Genomic DNA, 17,017 nt, shown 5'->3' with positions numbered 1-17,017 from the left:
GTGGCGTGTCAGTCTACTGGAATACTAATGTTTGCAAAAAAAACAGCGTAGATCTTCAACATGTGGTCTCCACTTTATCCAACTCTTTTTATATGCCTCGGATGGTGTTGCTGTTTTGGTTATCGATGTAGTTCTATTATAATAATGTCTACGTGTGTCTATAAGCCGTAGTAATTACAGTTACTACCAGTTTTTTTATGATAAAAGACAGGCATCTTTTTTTAGGGGAGTGTTTATTTGTCAGAAGCAATCCGGCCGTAGATAAATAAAGTCAGAATCCTTATGGTACATTTTCTGGATTGCTTTTTTGGCATGTGCGTAAATTGTGCGTGTGACTGTGTTCCTGCGAACCCATTCTGTCATTTCTCTGCTGTGTGGGGCAACTGAGCCCTCTGCCCCGAGTTTGCTTAGTTAACAACCTTGTAAGCATGTCAAGCGTATGCCCATTCAGTTGTTAGAGAAATGATTGGGTTTTGTGATTTCTGCCTAGCAACCATGGACCATGCAAACTTGACATGTTGTGCTTACCAACCTGCCCCAAATAATTCAGTTGTCAAGTTTTACAGTCAATTATATATACTTTTTATTGTCGCTTCAGTTTGGTACATTACACTTAGAAAAGCAATTTTAAAATATTTTTCTGCTATGCGGCCTTCCTTTGTCCGTGGTTCCACCATCATCGACGTGCAAGCTAACTGGTGGCTTCACCATAGACGAGAAGTTTTTTTTTTTTCATTGTGTTTTTTCTTTTGCAGAGTTCAGCCCAGCAAGCTCTAATGGGAACCATTGACACCAGCATGCAGGCCGTGCAGAAGGCCCAGATTGACCTGGGGGAGGTCGATGATCTACCTCCACTTGGACAAGATATGGTATGTACATATGCAAAGACTATGACCACGGCCATAGCAACGTGACATGTACACTATATGGACAAATGTACTGGGAGACTTACAGGTAAGGGAAGTTACAGCTGTTTTCTGAATTATAAATATAGTTAAGTATTGTTGTAAACCACAACATATGTATGATTTACAAACTGTATTTGCATGGGTTGTGGCGGCTGCCTAGCTGGGTTGCTCGCTCCAAACCTGGAAAGGCATTTCTAGCAGTGTGTGTGAAAGGTTATGTTTACGAAGTCATCCTCCACGAAATGGGCCCATACACAGCTCAATTCTGGTATCGAAATGCTTTGGAATTTCTCCCAAAATAAACTGTAGCCATTTATTTCTCATCACCTCTGGGTTTGGCAGGTGATGCAAAGCTTTGCACATGACACAGCCGCATTGTCGCTTAGCCAGTTTTCCTGAGATGAGTGGGCGTGTATCACCCACAAAGTGGGCAGGTACTTATATAGTTAGTAACTTTCCATGTCACAAATGCACAGAAATCTGATGGGGTCATTTTGCAAGCCTCATACAGTTTATCATCTTTTGCATTCAATTGACAAACCGCATAGATGTCAAACTTAAACCAGGTCACAGACTCATTTTGACCTATGCTATGCATAGGGAAAAGCTTGTTTTTTTTTTTGGATGAAGGGGACCTTTTAATTTAAACAGCTGAAATGGAACATTTACAAAATCAGACAAAAATCCAAACCATTGAGAAGATGAATTGAAATGTTAAATTTGCATTATCAAAAGCTAAAAATGGTCCCCAAAATAAGGAAGCAAGGTAGGCAAATGACTAGCATAGAACCCAGATGGGGAAATAATAAATGCAAAACATTGAAATAAATCAGTTTTAATTCATTGAGGAACAAACAAAAAATGTATAGGAAAAAAAAAAGTATTTTAAAATAGTTAGTTTTCAATCCCCCTGAATACCTCATGAATAGACTAGACTTTTCATGTTACTTTTGATGTGTCCAGGCCTCCAAGGTGTGGGTCCAGAACAAGATGGATGAATCCAAACACGAGATTCACTCACAGGTTGACGCCATCACTGCAGGAACCGCTTCAGTCGTCAACCTCACTGCTGGTCAGTAGCCGCCATGTTATTTTTTATGTATTTATTTTTTTTGTCTCTGCATCATGTCCTTCTTAACAATGTCATCATTTAAATATTTAATCAATTCTCCCCTACAGGCGACCCGACCGACACGGACTACACAGCAGTGGGCTGCGCCATCACCACCATCTCTTCCAATCTGACCGAAATGTCAAAGGGGGTTAAGCTGTTGGCTGCTCTCATGGAGGATGAGGTTGGTGGCGGTAACGACCTGATGAAGGCCGCCAGGACACTGGCGGGAGCTGTGTCCGACCTGCTCAAAGCCGTGGAGCCAGCCTCCGGAGAGGTAAGCGGTCATCTTCGTTAATTTACCAGTTTATTTTCTGTATGTGAAACCAGACATCACATTTTAGGCCAACTGTGTATCCATCTGTTTGCAGCATTATTTAAAAATGGGCAGGATGATTATCACAAAACTTGGTGAATTGGTTTCCCGCAGGCAAAGAATAAAAAGCTGTTAAATTCTGGAACCTGATAGACAATCATGACAGAAAAATGTTACTGTTTATTTACATTGGGTTTCGTGCAGGCAAGTATTAGGCAAAAATCCTTGGAGGACTTACATGAAACTCGGAGGGAACTACCATAACCCCCATCAAAAAGTCCTACTTGTGAATGTCATTCACAGTCTCCCCGCCCCACAATTTTGTGGAAGTACTGTATTTTCACTACCATAAGGCGCAGTCTCAGTTACGGGGTCTATTTCCGTATTTAACACATACATAAGGCGCACCGTGTTATTGGGTGCAGGCATAGTAAAACATACGTTAGCTTAAAACATACAGTAGCATGCATGCACGCTAAAACAATGTTTTTAAAAAGGCACCGGGAGCAAAACAGAGTTCGGTTGTACTTTAAGCATTTAACAATGTACTCACGTTATTTTTTTGATCAATCCTCATCCACAAATCCATCAAAGTCCTCATCTTCTGTATCCGAAATGAACAGCTGGCCAAGTTGTCCATCAAACACGCCGGGTTCCCTCTCGTCATTGTCGGAGTCAGTCTTGTTGCCGTGCGGCTCCTCAGAAATGATGCCGGCTTTTACGAAAGCTCGAACAACAGTGCAAGCAGACACGTTAGCCCAAGTATCCACAATCCATTCACAAATTTTGGCGTAACTCGCCCGGCGCTGCCTCCAAGTCTTAGTAAAGCTGTCTTCGCCATCCGTCATCCATCGCTCCCATGCCGCTCGCAACTTCACTTTGAACGCCCTGTTTACACCGATGTCCAGCGGTTGGAGTTCCTTCGTCAAGCCTCCTGGAATGATGGCAAGCTCCGACTTATTGCACTCGGTCAAATGGTGAAAGTAGAGACGCTTCTCCCGGCTGTTCATTGCTCATTAATCCATTGCTCGAGTTGTTCTTCCAACTCGGGCCACCTCGCCTTGTTTCCGCGGAAACTCAGCTTTGTCTTCTTGACTTGGCGAAGCTCGTTTTCCTGCTTCCTCCACTTGCGAACCATGGCTTCGCTGATCTTGAATTCTCTCGCGGCTGCTCGATTCCCATGTTCCTCCGCGCAACTCTTCGTAGTTGCCATTTTTGGGGGTCCTTAGCCAAACCGATGTTGTTTTGCACAATGCACACCCCGGCACTATATGCCTACTGGGGGCGTGCCTTTAGCGTCCTCTTTCATGAGCACCCTTCCCCCATTAACGTCCGCATGCTGTCCTTCATCACGTCTGCCTTACCTCTATATAAGCAGCGTGTCGGCAGGAAATGCTCCCAGTCAGTCAAGCGGAGCGCTCATCAAAGTCACACAACAACATTTACACATTTTGGAACTCGGTGCACACGTAAGGCGTGCCGCATTATAAGGCGCCCCATCCATTTTGGAGAAAATTTAAGACTTTTAAGTGCGCCTTATGGTCGTGAAAATACTGTACATATGCCTAGTTTATAGTTGTTCTCAGCACAGTTTGTTTTCTAGCTTTAAAATTAAATAATACAATTTTAATAGAATTTAAGTTGGTTTAAAAAAAGTGTTTTATTATTATTAAAAACCAGTCCCAATCTCAAAGTATTTTAAAGTACAACAATAGCAATATTACATATGCATTTATTTTATACCTGCTTTACATTTTTAGAGGTTGAAAATTACCAGCCTATTTGAATGGATTTTAAAATAAGACCAAGGTAGCAAGAGAGTTTTTCCTTTTTTTGATGACACGGGCTTTCAATGTAATTACTTTTGTTGTCTCCAGATTAACTACACACCTAAAGGCTTGGAATGAAATGTGCAATCTCTGAGTAATAAAACTATGCCTTGCCACTTTATTAAATGTGCATGTATGTTTTGCTGAATGCATAAAGAGCTGTGACTGATGAGGAGCTGACTTGAAGGCATTTTCAGCCTAATAATGGAAGACAGCAAGTGGCTTGTTGCCTCGCGTGCTAATGAATAATGGAATTGACTTTATGGACTTTTGCTGCAGGACTGTAACGTTTGTTACAAACATTTAAGAGTTGCTTGTTTCTCCTGCAGTGGAAGAAACATTTGTCAGCTAATAATCATGCATATACAGAAATAATACACAGCCCTTTATGTCCTTGTGTGGTCTGGACGGTATCTAAGAATGGTGGAAAATTAAAGATGCTCTTTTGTGTTGGAATGTTTTGAAATGCGGCATTGAGGCAATGTATAGTGCATTACACAGATTAAGCAGGAGCCCTTTTTCACGATGTGTATGTGCGTATGTATGTTCAGCCCAGGCAGACGGTGCTGACAGCAGCAGGCAGTATCGGCCAAGCCAGTGGAGACCTCCTGCGCCAGATTGGAGAGAACGAATCAGACGAAAGGTTCCAGGTAACCATGGACCTTATTCATTTAAGCTATGTCCACACCTACACCTATTACGGCAATTTTTAAAACCATTTTGGAAAATCTGCAACACTTCAGTGCTCATGAAAAAGCATTCTGAGGAAATCAAGGTGGCGCAATAAATCAAATCACAAAAAAAGGGAAAGCATGTTGACTCAGTGAAGTACAGTAGTGAGTCCTAAACGTCACACTGTATACATTTAGTTGAATAATAAACACACACACACACAAAATATTTTTCTCACTCATGTCAGAAAGGCCCAACAGATTATTTATTTTCATTATTATTAATTTTATTTATTTTTCTCTTTTGTTTGTGTTTTTATGTTGTCTTTCTTTGTTTATTAATGTTTTATGTCACTCCCACATTTTGATTACATGTATTACAGCAAGGGTCCTCCTGTGGGTGGGTTTGACTACGGAGGGGAAAAAGGGGGAAGCACTGTTTTAATGCAATGTTGTCACTTGTGAAATGACTTCTAATAAAGCAAGTTATTAAAAAAGGGCCTTACATTTTCAGACCCTGTTTTGAAGAGTTCTAGTGTTGCGAGGTAAAAGGTCGAAACGCGTAGAAAAAAAATATAAATTTTTTTTTAAAAACCTTGTTGTGGACATTGCAATACCAACCAAGAAAACATACATTCAAAGCTTACTTTCACAATTTCAGCAGAGAAAGTACAAAGAGACCTAGCAGGAACACAGTCAGATACTTGCGAAGTTTTTAGGAAAATTCTTGTGTGGACAATGGATACCCCTCCTTGAGCCGTCACCTTATCGTGGCGGAGGGGTTTGTGTGTCCCAATGACCCCAGGAGCTAAGTTGTCTGGGGACATATGCCCCTGGCAGGATAACGTATGGCAAACAGGTCCTAGGGGATGGACCAGACAAAGCACAGCTCAAAAGACCCCTATGATTTATAAAAATATTGGAAGACATTTTCCCTTGCCTGGACACGGGTCCCCCCCCCCCCCTGGAGGTGGGGCTCGAAGGCGAGCGCCTGTTAGCTGGGCCTGCACCCATGGGGCCTGGCCGGGCACAGCCCAAAAGGGATACGTGGGTACCCCCTTCCCATGGGCTCACCCCCTGTGGGAGGGGCCATAGGGGTTGGGTGCAGCGTGAGCTGGGCGGTGGCCAAAGGCAGAGACCTTGGCGATGCGATCCCCGGCTACAGAAGCTGGCTCTAGGGATGTGGAACATCACTTCTCTGGCAGGGAAGGAGGCCGAGCTGGTGTGTGAGGTCGGGAAGTCCCGACTAGATATACTCAGGCTCGCCTCCACACACGGCTTGGGCTCTGGTACCAGTCCTCTTGAGAGGGGTAGGACTCTCTTCCACTCTATAGTTGCCCACAGTGAGAAGTGCCAAGCAGGTGTGGGTATACTTATTGACCCCCAGCTTGGCACCTGTACATTGGGGTTCATCCTGGTGGACGAGAGGGTAACCTCCCTCCGCCTTGGGGTGGGGGGGACGGCTCCAGACTGTTCAGACAGCAGTTCAGAGTACCCACCCTTTTCGGAGTCCTTGGAGGGGGTGCTGGAGAGCACTCCCACTGGGGACTCCATCATTCTGCTGGGGGACTTCAATGCTCATGTGGGCAATGACAGTGAGATTTGGAAGGGCGTGATTGGGAGGAATGGCCCCCCCGATCAGAACCCGTGCGGTGTTCTGTGATTGGACGTCTGTGCTCATCACGGATTGTCCAAACACCATGTTCAAGCATAATGGCGTCCATAAGTGCACTTGGCAACAGGACAACCTTGGCCGCTGTTCAATGATCAACCTGATTGTCGTGTCATCGGACTTGCGGCCGCATGATCACCACCTGGTGGTGTGTTGGCTCTGATGGTGGCGAAGATACTGATCCGAGCTGGCAGGCCCAAACGTATTGTTAGGGTCTGAAAGAATTTCAACTCCCACCTCTGACAGAACTTCACCCATATCCCGGGGGAGACCATGTTCCGCGCCTCCATTGCTGAGGCAGCAGACTGGAGCTGTGGCCACAAGGTGGTCAGAGCCTGTCGTGGCGGCATCCCCCGAACCCGTTGGTGGACATTAGCCGTGAGGGATGCCGTCAAGCCTATTGGGTCTGAGGTAGCTGATGGGAAACCGGCTGGCCAAGCGGAATGCAGCTTTGGTGGTCGCTGAGGCAAAACCCTGGGGGTGGGAGGAGATCGGTGAGGCCATGGGGAATGACTTCCGGACGGCTTCGAGGAAATTCTGGTCCACCATCCGGTGTCTCAGGAGGAGGAAGCAGGGCACCATCAACACTGTGTAGAGTGGGGATGGTGTGAGTCGGTGGGGAGAATACTTCGAAGACCTCCTCAATCCCACTGACATGTCTTCCCATGAGGAAGCAGAGTCTGGGATCTCTGAGGTGGGCTCTTCTATCTCTGGGGTAGATGTCATCGAGGTGGTTGAAAAGCTCCTCTGTGGCAAGGAGATGGATGAGATTCGCCCAGAGTTCCTAAAGGCTCTGGATGTTGTAGGACTGTCCTGTTTGACACGCCTCTGCAACATCGCGTGGACATCGGATTTGCAGACTGGGGTGGTTTAAGAAGGGGGACCAGAGGGTGTGTTCCAACTACAGGGGGATCACACTCCTCAGTCTCCCTGGTAAGGTCTGTTCAGGGGTGCTGGAGAGGAGGGTCCATCGGGAAGTCGAATCTCAGATTCAGGAAGAGCAGTGTGGTTTTCGTCCTGGCCGTGGAACAGTGGACCAGCTCTACACCCTCGACAGGGTTCTGGAGGGTGCATGGGAAGTCGCCCAACCAGTCTACATGTGATTTGTGGACTTGGAGTAGGCGTTTGATCGTGTCCCTTGGGGAGTCCCGTGGGGGTACTTCGAGAGTATGCGGTACTGAACCCCCTGTGATACGGGCTGTTGGGCCCCTGTACAACCAGTGTCAGAGTTTGCGCCGCATTGCCAGCAGTAAGTCATATTCGTTTCCAGTGAGGGTTGAACTCTGCCAAGGCTGCCCTTTTTCACCAATTCTGTTCATAACTTTTATGGACATCTAGGCGCATCCGAGGCATAGAGAGCGTCCGGTTAGGTGGCCTCAGTATTGCATCTCTGGTTTTTGCAGATGATGTGGTTCTGTTGGTTTCATCAAGGCGTGATCTCCAACTCTCAATGGAGCGATTCACAGCCGAGTGTGAAGCGGTTGGGATGAAAATCAGCATCTCCAAATCTGAGACCATGGTCCTCACTCGAAAAAGGGTGGTGTTCCCTCTCTAGGTCGGGGATTAGATCCTGCTACAAATGGAGGAGTTCAAGTATCTTGGGGTCTTGCTCACAAGTGAGGGAAGAATGGAATGGGAGATCGACGGTGTGGTGAAGAAGGAGCTAAGCTGAAAAGTGAAGCTCTCAATTCACCGGTCAATCTATGCTCCTACCCTCACCTATGGTCATGAGTTATGGGTCGTGACCGAAAGAACAAAATCCCGGATACAAGCGGACGAAATGAGTTTACTCTGCAGGGTGTCTGAGCTTTCCCTTAGAGAGAGAGTGAGAAACTTGGTCAGCCAGGAGGGTCTCAGAGTACATCTGCTACGCCTCCATTGAGAGGAGCCAGATGAGGTGGGCATCTGATTTGGATGCCTCCTGGACGCCTCCCTGGTGAAGTGTTCTGGGCATGACCCAGGATACGCTGGAGAGACTGTGTCTCCCGGCTGGCCTGGGAAAACCTCGGGACCCCCCCAGAAGAGCTGGATGAAGTGGCTGGGGAGAGGGAAGTCTGGGCTTCCCTGCTAAAGCTACTGCCCCACCAACCCGACCTTGGATAAGAGGAGGTAAATGGATGGATGGACAACAGAGAGAGAGAGAGAGGTTTTTTAAAAAAAAAAATAAAAAAATAAAAAAAAAAAAATTTTGTGGACATTGAATCAATGGAAACTAAGAAAACATACCATTGAAACAGCAAACTCAGGGTAACAGAGAGAACAGGGAGACCTCACAGGAACCCAGTAAGCCAGAGACATGCTAACAAAAAGACTGCTATATGCATTATGGACAGGTTTCATACTACTTGTATTTAGTATAAAAAAGCTTACTCCAGACCCACCTGCAATGGTGAAAATCCGCAACATAGAGGCAATATTAAAAAAAAAAAATAATTTAATATACTGTAGTTTGTTTTTTTTTTTAAAGCTCATTTTTAATGTACTCCTTAGCACCAGTTTTCACTCTATTTTATAACATCACTTTGAGAAAGGAAAAGAAGACTTGCAGTTATCCAAATAAGAGGCAAAGCGTGCTTTCTTCTATGTTTTCAATGAAAGTGATTGGTCCTACTGGGTTTGCCTCCTGTTCAGGATGTCCTGATGAACTTGGCCAAGGCGGTGGCCAACGCTGCCGCCATGTTGGTCCTGAAAGCCAAGAACGTGGCCCAGGTTGCAGAGGACACGATCCTTCAGAACCGGGTTATTGCCGCCGCCACACAGTGTGCCCTGTCTACCTCACAGCTGGTGGCATGTGCCAAGGTACTACATTAACCTTAAGAAACATTACTCACTGTTCATCTCGCTCATTATCATGACATCTCCATCCATGTGTTTGTAGGTGGTGAGTCCCACTATTAGCTCCCCCGTTTGCCAGGAACAGCTCATCGAAGCCGGGAAGCTGGTAGACCGCTCGGTGGAGAGCTGCGTCCAGGCCTGCCTCTCGGCCACAGAGGACGGAGAGCTGCTCAAGCAGGTCAGTTGTATTTCGATCTCATCCAGATTGCACATTTAATGGCAATGTAAATCTCACTTAAAAAAAATCTAAAGTACAGTAATCCCTCATTTATCATGGGGATTAGGTTCCGGGCAACCGCCGCAATAGGTGGAATCCGCAAGCTAGCGGCCACTATTTTTTGATTATTTATTCATATTTCAAAGCTGGATGAACTTCCCCAGACTCTTAAGAATCTTCCCCGCACTCCTGTTAACCTCTACCACACTTTTATAAACACTTTAGTATCTTCTTAAACATCGTTCGAACTCTTAAATACACAGTACATTACGTACATTTTATTCCTTGTAACGTGTTTTAGTATATATATATTTTTTGAAAGTTTGAATTTTTTAAAACAGGAATATGTGCGATATGAAAATGAAAAACAAACCGCTATGAAAATGAAAAACAAACCACAATGCTCTGAATCCACAATAGGTGAACTGTGATATAATGAAGGAACACAATAACGTATCCAGTAAATGTTCATAATGCAATTTGCAAAATGCACTAGCTTTCCAAATCTGTTTTGTTAAACCACGTTTAAGTTGGATCGGATCCAGGTTGCACATTTGGAAGCAATGTAAATTCAACATTTAAAGTCCAAAGTAAAATGTTTGGAAGCAATATGTCTTGATCATAATCAAAAGGAATTTTCTGTTTCAAAACTGTAATTTCCTTAAATACCTGTATATCATTAAAAATATCAAGTTTAGCATGTTGCCGTGTTTATATAACTGTCCAATCTCTTCAGATTTGGTTGTGATGAGTTAGGTTTATTTGGGACCTTACATTTTTGTTCCCTTTGGATGGAGCTTTGAAGCCTACCTATTATTGTAGAGGGTTGCCATTTACTCATTGGTTTGTTGCAGGTCACTTTGTAGTATTTTTAAAACTTAGGTTGATCAGCACGGGTCTCATGAGAAGCTCTTGTCGTGTTTTGAAGGTGAGCGCAGCAGCCAGCGTGGTGAGTCAGGCTCTGGAGGATCTTCTGCAACACGTCCGTCAGTACACCTCCAGAGGAGAGCCCATCGGCCGCTACGACCAGGCAACTGACACTATCATGACCGTCACTGAGAGCATCTTCACCTCCATGGGAGACGCAGGTCTGTCCGAAATCCAGAAGAAACATCTTCATGGTGCTCAAATGTTGCTACAAAATGACTGTAGGAAAATTACATTCCCATTTTAATGTATGTCTCATGCTATCCTCTTCACAGGAGAGATGGTCCGTCAGGCCCGGGTGCTGGCCCAGGCCACCTCGGACCTGGTGAATGCCATGAGGTCGGACGCTGAAGCGGAGGTGGACGTGGACAACTCAAAGAAGTTGTTGGCGGCGGCTAAACTGTTGGCTGACGCCACTGCCAGGATGGTGGAAGCGGCCAAGGTATTTACTTTATCCTTTCTCAGCCTCGAGCTACTCATATGACTAAAACTACTACTAATACTAATATTACTAGTACTAAGCATATAATACTATTATTACTGCTGCTACTACAGTACTTCTCTTCTTAAGACTCACTTACCTCACTTCACACTAGTTTTATTTTGTTCATTGACTGTTTGTATTGTGAAGCACCTTGTTAAGCGCCTTTCATAAGGTGCTATACAAATAGTTGTTGTTACTACAACTACTACTATGACTGCTAATAATCCTAATAATACTATTAAATACTAATAGTACTACTGCTACTACCACTACTACTACTTCAGATTATCATTGTTGAATAATAATTCATAATTATTATACATTCATAATACATTATTATTGTAGTTTTATCATTTTTAAATAATAATAAATTAACAACAATAATAACAATTAACAATTCTGATTAACTAGTAACATCCATCCATCCATTTCCTGAGCCGCTTATCCTCACAAGGGTCGCGGGAGTGCTGGAGCCTATCCCAGCTATCATCGGGCAGCAGGCGGGGTACACCCTGAACTGGTTGCCAGCCAATCGCAGGGCACATATAATCAAACAACCATTCACACCTACGGGCAATTTAGAGTCTTCAATTAACCTACCATGCATGTTTTTGGCATGTGGGGAGTGCCCGGAGAAAACCCACGCAGGCACGGGGAGAACATGCAAACTCCACACAGGCGGCGTCGGGGATTGAACCCCGGACCTCAGAACTGTGAGGCAGAGGCTCTAACTTAACTAGTAACAATAAACATTAATATTAATAATAAAATTACAATACATAATTGATCATGATTAATAATAAAACTAACAATTAATAATAACAATAATACTAACAACAATTAATAATACGAGTATTAGTTTTACTTAGTGGTTAACTCATGGCCCTTAGGTGCACCTGCCCTGTGCAACGAAGTCCAATCATACAACAATGCATCATTCATTCATTTTCCTCCGCTTATCTGAGGTCAGGTCGCGGGGCAGCAGCCTCAGCAGGGAAACCCAGACTTGCCTCTCCCCAGCCACTTCCTCCTTCCGAGGGGATCCCGAGGCGTTCCCGGGCCAGCCGAGAGATATAGTCTCTCTAGTGTGTCCTGGTTCGTCCCTGGGGTCTCTTCCCGGTGGGATGTGCGTGGAACACCTCACCAGGGAGACCTCCGGGAGGCATCCTAATCAGATGCCCGAGCCACCTCATTTGACTCCTCTCAATGCAGAGGAAACTAATTTCGGCCACTTGTATCCGGGATCTTGTTCTTTCGGTCACAACCCACAGCTCGTGACCATAGGTGGTGAGGGTAGGAACGTTAATCGACCGGTAAATGGAGAGCTTCGCCTCTCGGCTAAGCTTCTTCTTCACCACAACGGAGCGATACAAAGTCCGCATCACTGCAGACGCTGCACCGATCCGCCTGTCGATCTCCCATTCTATTCTTACCTCACTCGTGAAGAAGACCCCAAGATATTTGAACTCCTACACTTGGGGCAGGATCTCATCCCTGACCTGGAGAGGGCACTCCACCCTTTTCCGACTGAGGACCATGGTGTCAGATTTGGAGGTGCGTATTCTCATCCCAGCTGGTACACAATCGGCTGCGAACCGCTCCAGTGAGAGTTGGAGATCACGGCTTGATGAAGCCAACAGAACCACATCATCTGCAAAAAGCAGAGATGCAATATTGAGGTCACCTGCCAGGTGCGACTGGCATCTTCCCCCACCATCGGAGCCAACTCACCACCAGGCGGTGATCAGTTGATAGCTCCGCCCCTCTCTTCACCAGAGTGTCCAAGACATGCGGCCGCAAGTCCGATGACACGACCACAAAGTCGATCATCGAACTGCGACCTACGGTGTCCTGGTGCCAAGTGCATATGTGGACACCCTTATGCTTGAACATGGTGTTCGTTATGGACAATCCATGATGAGCACAGAAGTCCAATAACAGAACACTGCTCGGGTTCTGATCGGGGGGGGGGGGGGGGGGCCGTTCCTCCCAATCACGCCCTTCCAGGTCTCACTGTCATTGCCCATGTGAGCATTGAAGTCCCCCAGCAGAACGATGGAGTCCCCAGCGGGAGCGCTCTCCAGCACCCCCTCCAAGGACTCCAAAAAGGGTGGGTACTCTGAACTGCTTTTTGGTGCATAGACACAAACAACAGTCAGGACCAATCCTCCGTCCCGAAGGCGGAGAGAGGCTACCCTCTTGTCCACCGGGGTTAGGGTTAGGCACCGAACTGGGGGGCAATAAGTATACCCACACCTGCTTGGCGCCTCTCACCGTGGGCAACTCCAGAGTGGAAGAGAGTCCAACCCATCTTGAGAGGACTGGTACCAGAGCTCAAGCTGTGTGTGGAGGCGAGCCCGACTATATCTAGTTGGAACTTCTCGACCTCGCACACCAGCTCGGGCTCCTTCCCTGTCAGAGAGGTGACGTTCCACGTCCCTAGAGCCAGCTTCTATAGCCGGGGATCGGATCGCCAAGGTCCCCATGAGTGCAGGTCCGGCCACCAGGCGCTCTCCTTCGAGCTCCACCTCCAGGCCTGGCTCCAGAGGGGGGCCCCGGTGACCCGCGTCCGGGCAAGGAAAAACGTCTTCCTGAATTGTTTATCATCATAGGGGTTTTTGGAGCTGTGCTTTGTCTGGTCCCTTAGCTAGGACCTGTTTGCCATGGGTGAGCCTGCTCCGGGCATAAAGCCCAAGACAATTTAGCTCCTAGGATCATTGGGACACACAAACCCCTCCACTGCGATAAGGTTGACAGCTCAAGGAGGGGAACACTACATCATTTTTGGAAAATATTAGAAAGTGTATTGCAGTTTGTTATATACCACTGTAAACTATAACCAAAATACTAACATTTTTTTATTGATATCTCTCAAAAGATGCAATTCTCTTAAATTGAATCCCATGATGTTGGGCAACTGTACTCTTAAGCAGCCAGTGCGTGAATAAAGACTTAACCATATGAAGTCATTACTTTGTAAAGTAGAATTAAGTTAATCAGACCTGACACTGAACAGTAATTTTAATTTGACATTTTAATTAAGTCTGTACAGGATTATAAAGTATAACTGTAAAACGCTCATTGTCTCACTTTTCAGCTCCACTAATTTGTTCTGGACAATGATCAAAGCGCAGAAAACATCCCAAAACTGGAAGTTTGCACTGATCTGTATGAATGTTAAGTCTCTTTGATTCCAAGTGTGGCTTAAGGTGGCTCACTTGCCGTTTGATCCTAATTTAGCCTGTGTAGTAAACCCTGACAAATTACAGTAACACTACAGTTGGTACACATTCCTACCTGGAATAAAATGAAGCCTAAAGGTGTCACAGCTAATAATATAATGAGTCTAAAACTTGGTGTGGCATACTACAGTATATGAGAGTTATGACAAAGGGTTCACCTAGTAAAATAAGACAAAGCGAGATTAACATCTGTAAATTTGCAAAAAAAACACTCCCAGCGCCTCATCTGTCCACTGGATCACACTCTGATATGAAGAGCTTCCACTTCCACCATGACAATGAAAAGACAGCTATTTACTTCAAATGAAGCCCTAAATTACTACCACTCGCATCTTTACGCACATCTGCAGAGACCTTATCTGGGCGCTGTTGCCATGGTGACTGATGAACTGATAAGATTTAAGACTTCTGGACACCGCTCATTGTTTCATCTTCTCCCCCATTTCTGCATGTCATGTTGCCGTAACAAACAGTACCCGTGACTATAACAACTTGTTAGCGTTGCCTCGTCCTCATTAGTTCCTCTGGAATTAGCAGGTTTTGAGAATTATGCAAATTATCTGTTCTGTTTGATCGGCGTCAATGGGCAGACGGCAGCAATAAACTCGACTGGCCTGAAAAGAAATGAATTCACAGCCAAAATAGTTTGTTCAAATATACTTTATAAATAAATGTACTCGGATAGCTGGCCATTATATCTGGAAGTGAACGACTGTCGACGAGAAATTGGAAGTGCGTGAAGGATTTTTTTTTTTGTCCATTTTTTTAGAGTAGGGGTGGGCAAAGTATGGCCCGCGGGCCACATAGTCCTGTAATAGTTGTTGTAGCAATGTATCGGGGTGTTTTCCCCATAAAATTGATAAATTACAATGTATTTAATATTTTTTTCAATTGTGTATCTCTTTAAATAATTTGTGCATTATTTTTTGTAAAAAAAAAAAAAAAAAACATTTTAAAACCACATTACTAACCACTTTGGTTAGTCATGCTAAAGCGTCTTGCCTAAACTGTTACCACCAAATCAGATGTGTAGAGTTGTCCAAAATTTCTTGGTAAGATCAACAATTAAGATTTTGGTGTGACTCAATACTTTTGTTCATACAAGGATTAGAGAGGTCAATAAACTGAAATAATCTGTACTCAGACAATCTGACCACTGCCACACAACAGACATATAAAATATCTTTTTTTTTTTTTTTTTTTTTTTTTTTTTAGTGCAGGAATTCCACTTACTAAAATGTCTTCTGGCTTTTGGGTAGATACTGTCTGCTGAGATATGTGTGTGTGCGTGTGTGTCCTCAGGGTGCAGCGGCCTTTCCCGAGAACGAGGATCAGCAGCAGCGACTGAGGGAGGCTGCGGAGGGGCTGCGAGTGGCCACCAACGCTGCCGCTCAAAACGCCATCAAGAAGAAGTTGATCAACAGACTGGAGGTCTTTGAGAATTAGATTGGTGGATAAGAGGGTGGAGATCACTGATTCAAACCCTTTCATCAACTTGGGAATTTTTTATTTTTATTTTTTTAATGCTCCATCTAAAATGCCCCTGAAATAATTTTTTTGTCACTTTGACAATCTCTAAGTTGATGTCAGCTCAGGGGCCTTGAAGAGAAAACAGTGTGTGAGATGGACAATGTGACTGTGTAATCTGATTTGGTGTGTGTGTTTTCTGCTTTTAGAATGCTGCCAAGCAAGGTGCAGCTGCAGCCACGCAAACCATCGCCGCCGCTCAGAATGCTGCCGCATCCAACAAGAACACAACGGCTCACCAGCAGCTGGTTCAGAGCTGCAAGGTGGGCATGATTGTGTTATTAAATTAAGTATATACGAGGGGTAGGGCATTCAAACAAATTTGGCCAGGCGTGGGAAATTCAGTTCAGTATACAACAAACAATACATAATTTGAGAAAGGTATGTATTTTCCATTTTTAAATTTGTATTCCAAGAATAATTTATAGCCCTGATTTCATTAAATGCTGCATTTAAACAATACTATCCAGTAGAGTTCAGAATTAGTAAAATTCTGTTTTTTTTAAAGACTTGTTGCAGCAGCATGTGGCTCGTTAGCCAAAGTTATTTTTGAACACTGTTCCATGTAACTGTAAACAATTAGATGTTATGATCACAAACTGGTTCAGTGTTTACAATAAGTCCATGCGTTTGCGCTATATAAGTTCTCCTCTTACAAGATCATATAGCTTTTTCTCTCCTTGATTAGTATGAGCATTAAATCTTGGCTAACTTCCTTTTTTCATTACTTTTGCAGCCTATTTTGTTTGCACGCTAGATGGTATCTGATGGTACCAAGCGCTGAAATCCATTATGCTGCACTATTACGTTGATATGTAGCAAACACAAAACATAACCTTGATATGATTGTTAGATCAGTCAAGTTTACATTCCATAATTAACCATTGATTGCTTGGTTTTGTTTAGGCAGTGGCTGACCACATCCCTCAGCTAGTCCAGGGGGTGCGCAGCAGTCAGGCCAAACCAGACGACATCAGTGCACAACTCGCCCTCATTATTGCCAGCCAGAACTTCCTACAGGTGCAACACACACACTTACACACATGCTCTTATGAGAAAATAATTGTCCCGACTACTTTAAGAATGAGGCTGAACAAAGTATAAATAGTTTGTTCCATGTTGGGACATTTTAAAAATTGACATACAACCCATTTTTTTCAGTATAGCTCAAGAGGCACTCTTGTGGTGCAGTTATGAGGTCATTGATTTAACTATTGTATTACTACAAATGGTGGCCGGCGGAGTTTATTTACTCAACTGCATGATGCTTTTACACAG

General features: G+C 44.6%; 1 protein-coding gene across 4 annotated transcripts in view; it reads left to right on the top strand.

Moving 5' to 3' along the window:
* The window catches only part of tln2a (talin 2a), a 127,399-nt gene that overhangs the window by 76,931 nt on the left and 33,451 nt on the right, over positions 1-17,017 (top strand). For all 4 annotated transcript variants that reach the window (XM_061765784.1, XM_061765783.1, XM_061765781.1 and 1 more), the window contains 11 exons: positions 756-869; positions 1,872-1,980; positions 2,088-2,296; positions 4,716-4,814; positions 9,139-9,306; positions 9,386-9,520; positions 10,488-10,647; positions 10,762-10,928; positions 15,515-15,643; positions 15,889-16,002; positions 16,646-16,759. In XM_061765784.1, the coding sequence (XP_061621768.1) occupies positions 756-869; positions 1,872-1,980; positions 2,088-2,296; positions 4,716-4,814; positions 9,139-9,306; positions 9,386-9,520; positions 10,488-10,647; positions 10,762-10,928; positions 15,515-15,643; positions 15,889-16,002; positions 16,646-16,759 (1,518 nt within the window). The remainder of the gene's footprint in view (positions 1-755; positions 870-1,871; positions 1,981-2,087; positions 2,297-4,715; positions 4,815-9,138; positions 9,307-9,385; positions 9,521-10,487; positions 10,648-10,761; positions 10,929-15,514; positions 15,644-15,888; positions 16,003-16,645; positions 16,760-17,017) is intronic.

Source organism: Phyllopteryx taeniolatus, chromosome 2, assembly GCF_024500385.1.
Source record: "Phyllopteryx taeniolatus isolate TA_2022b chromosome 2, UOR_Ptae_1.2, whole genome shotgun sequence".
NCBI lineage: Eukaryota > Metazoa > Chordata > Actinopteri > Syngnathiformes > Syngnathidae > Phyllopteryx > Phyllopteryx taeniolatus.
The sequence above is the reverse complement of the archived record's forward strand: the minus strand, read 5'-3'. Positions and strand labels throughout refer to the sequence as shown.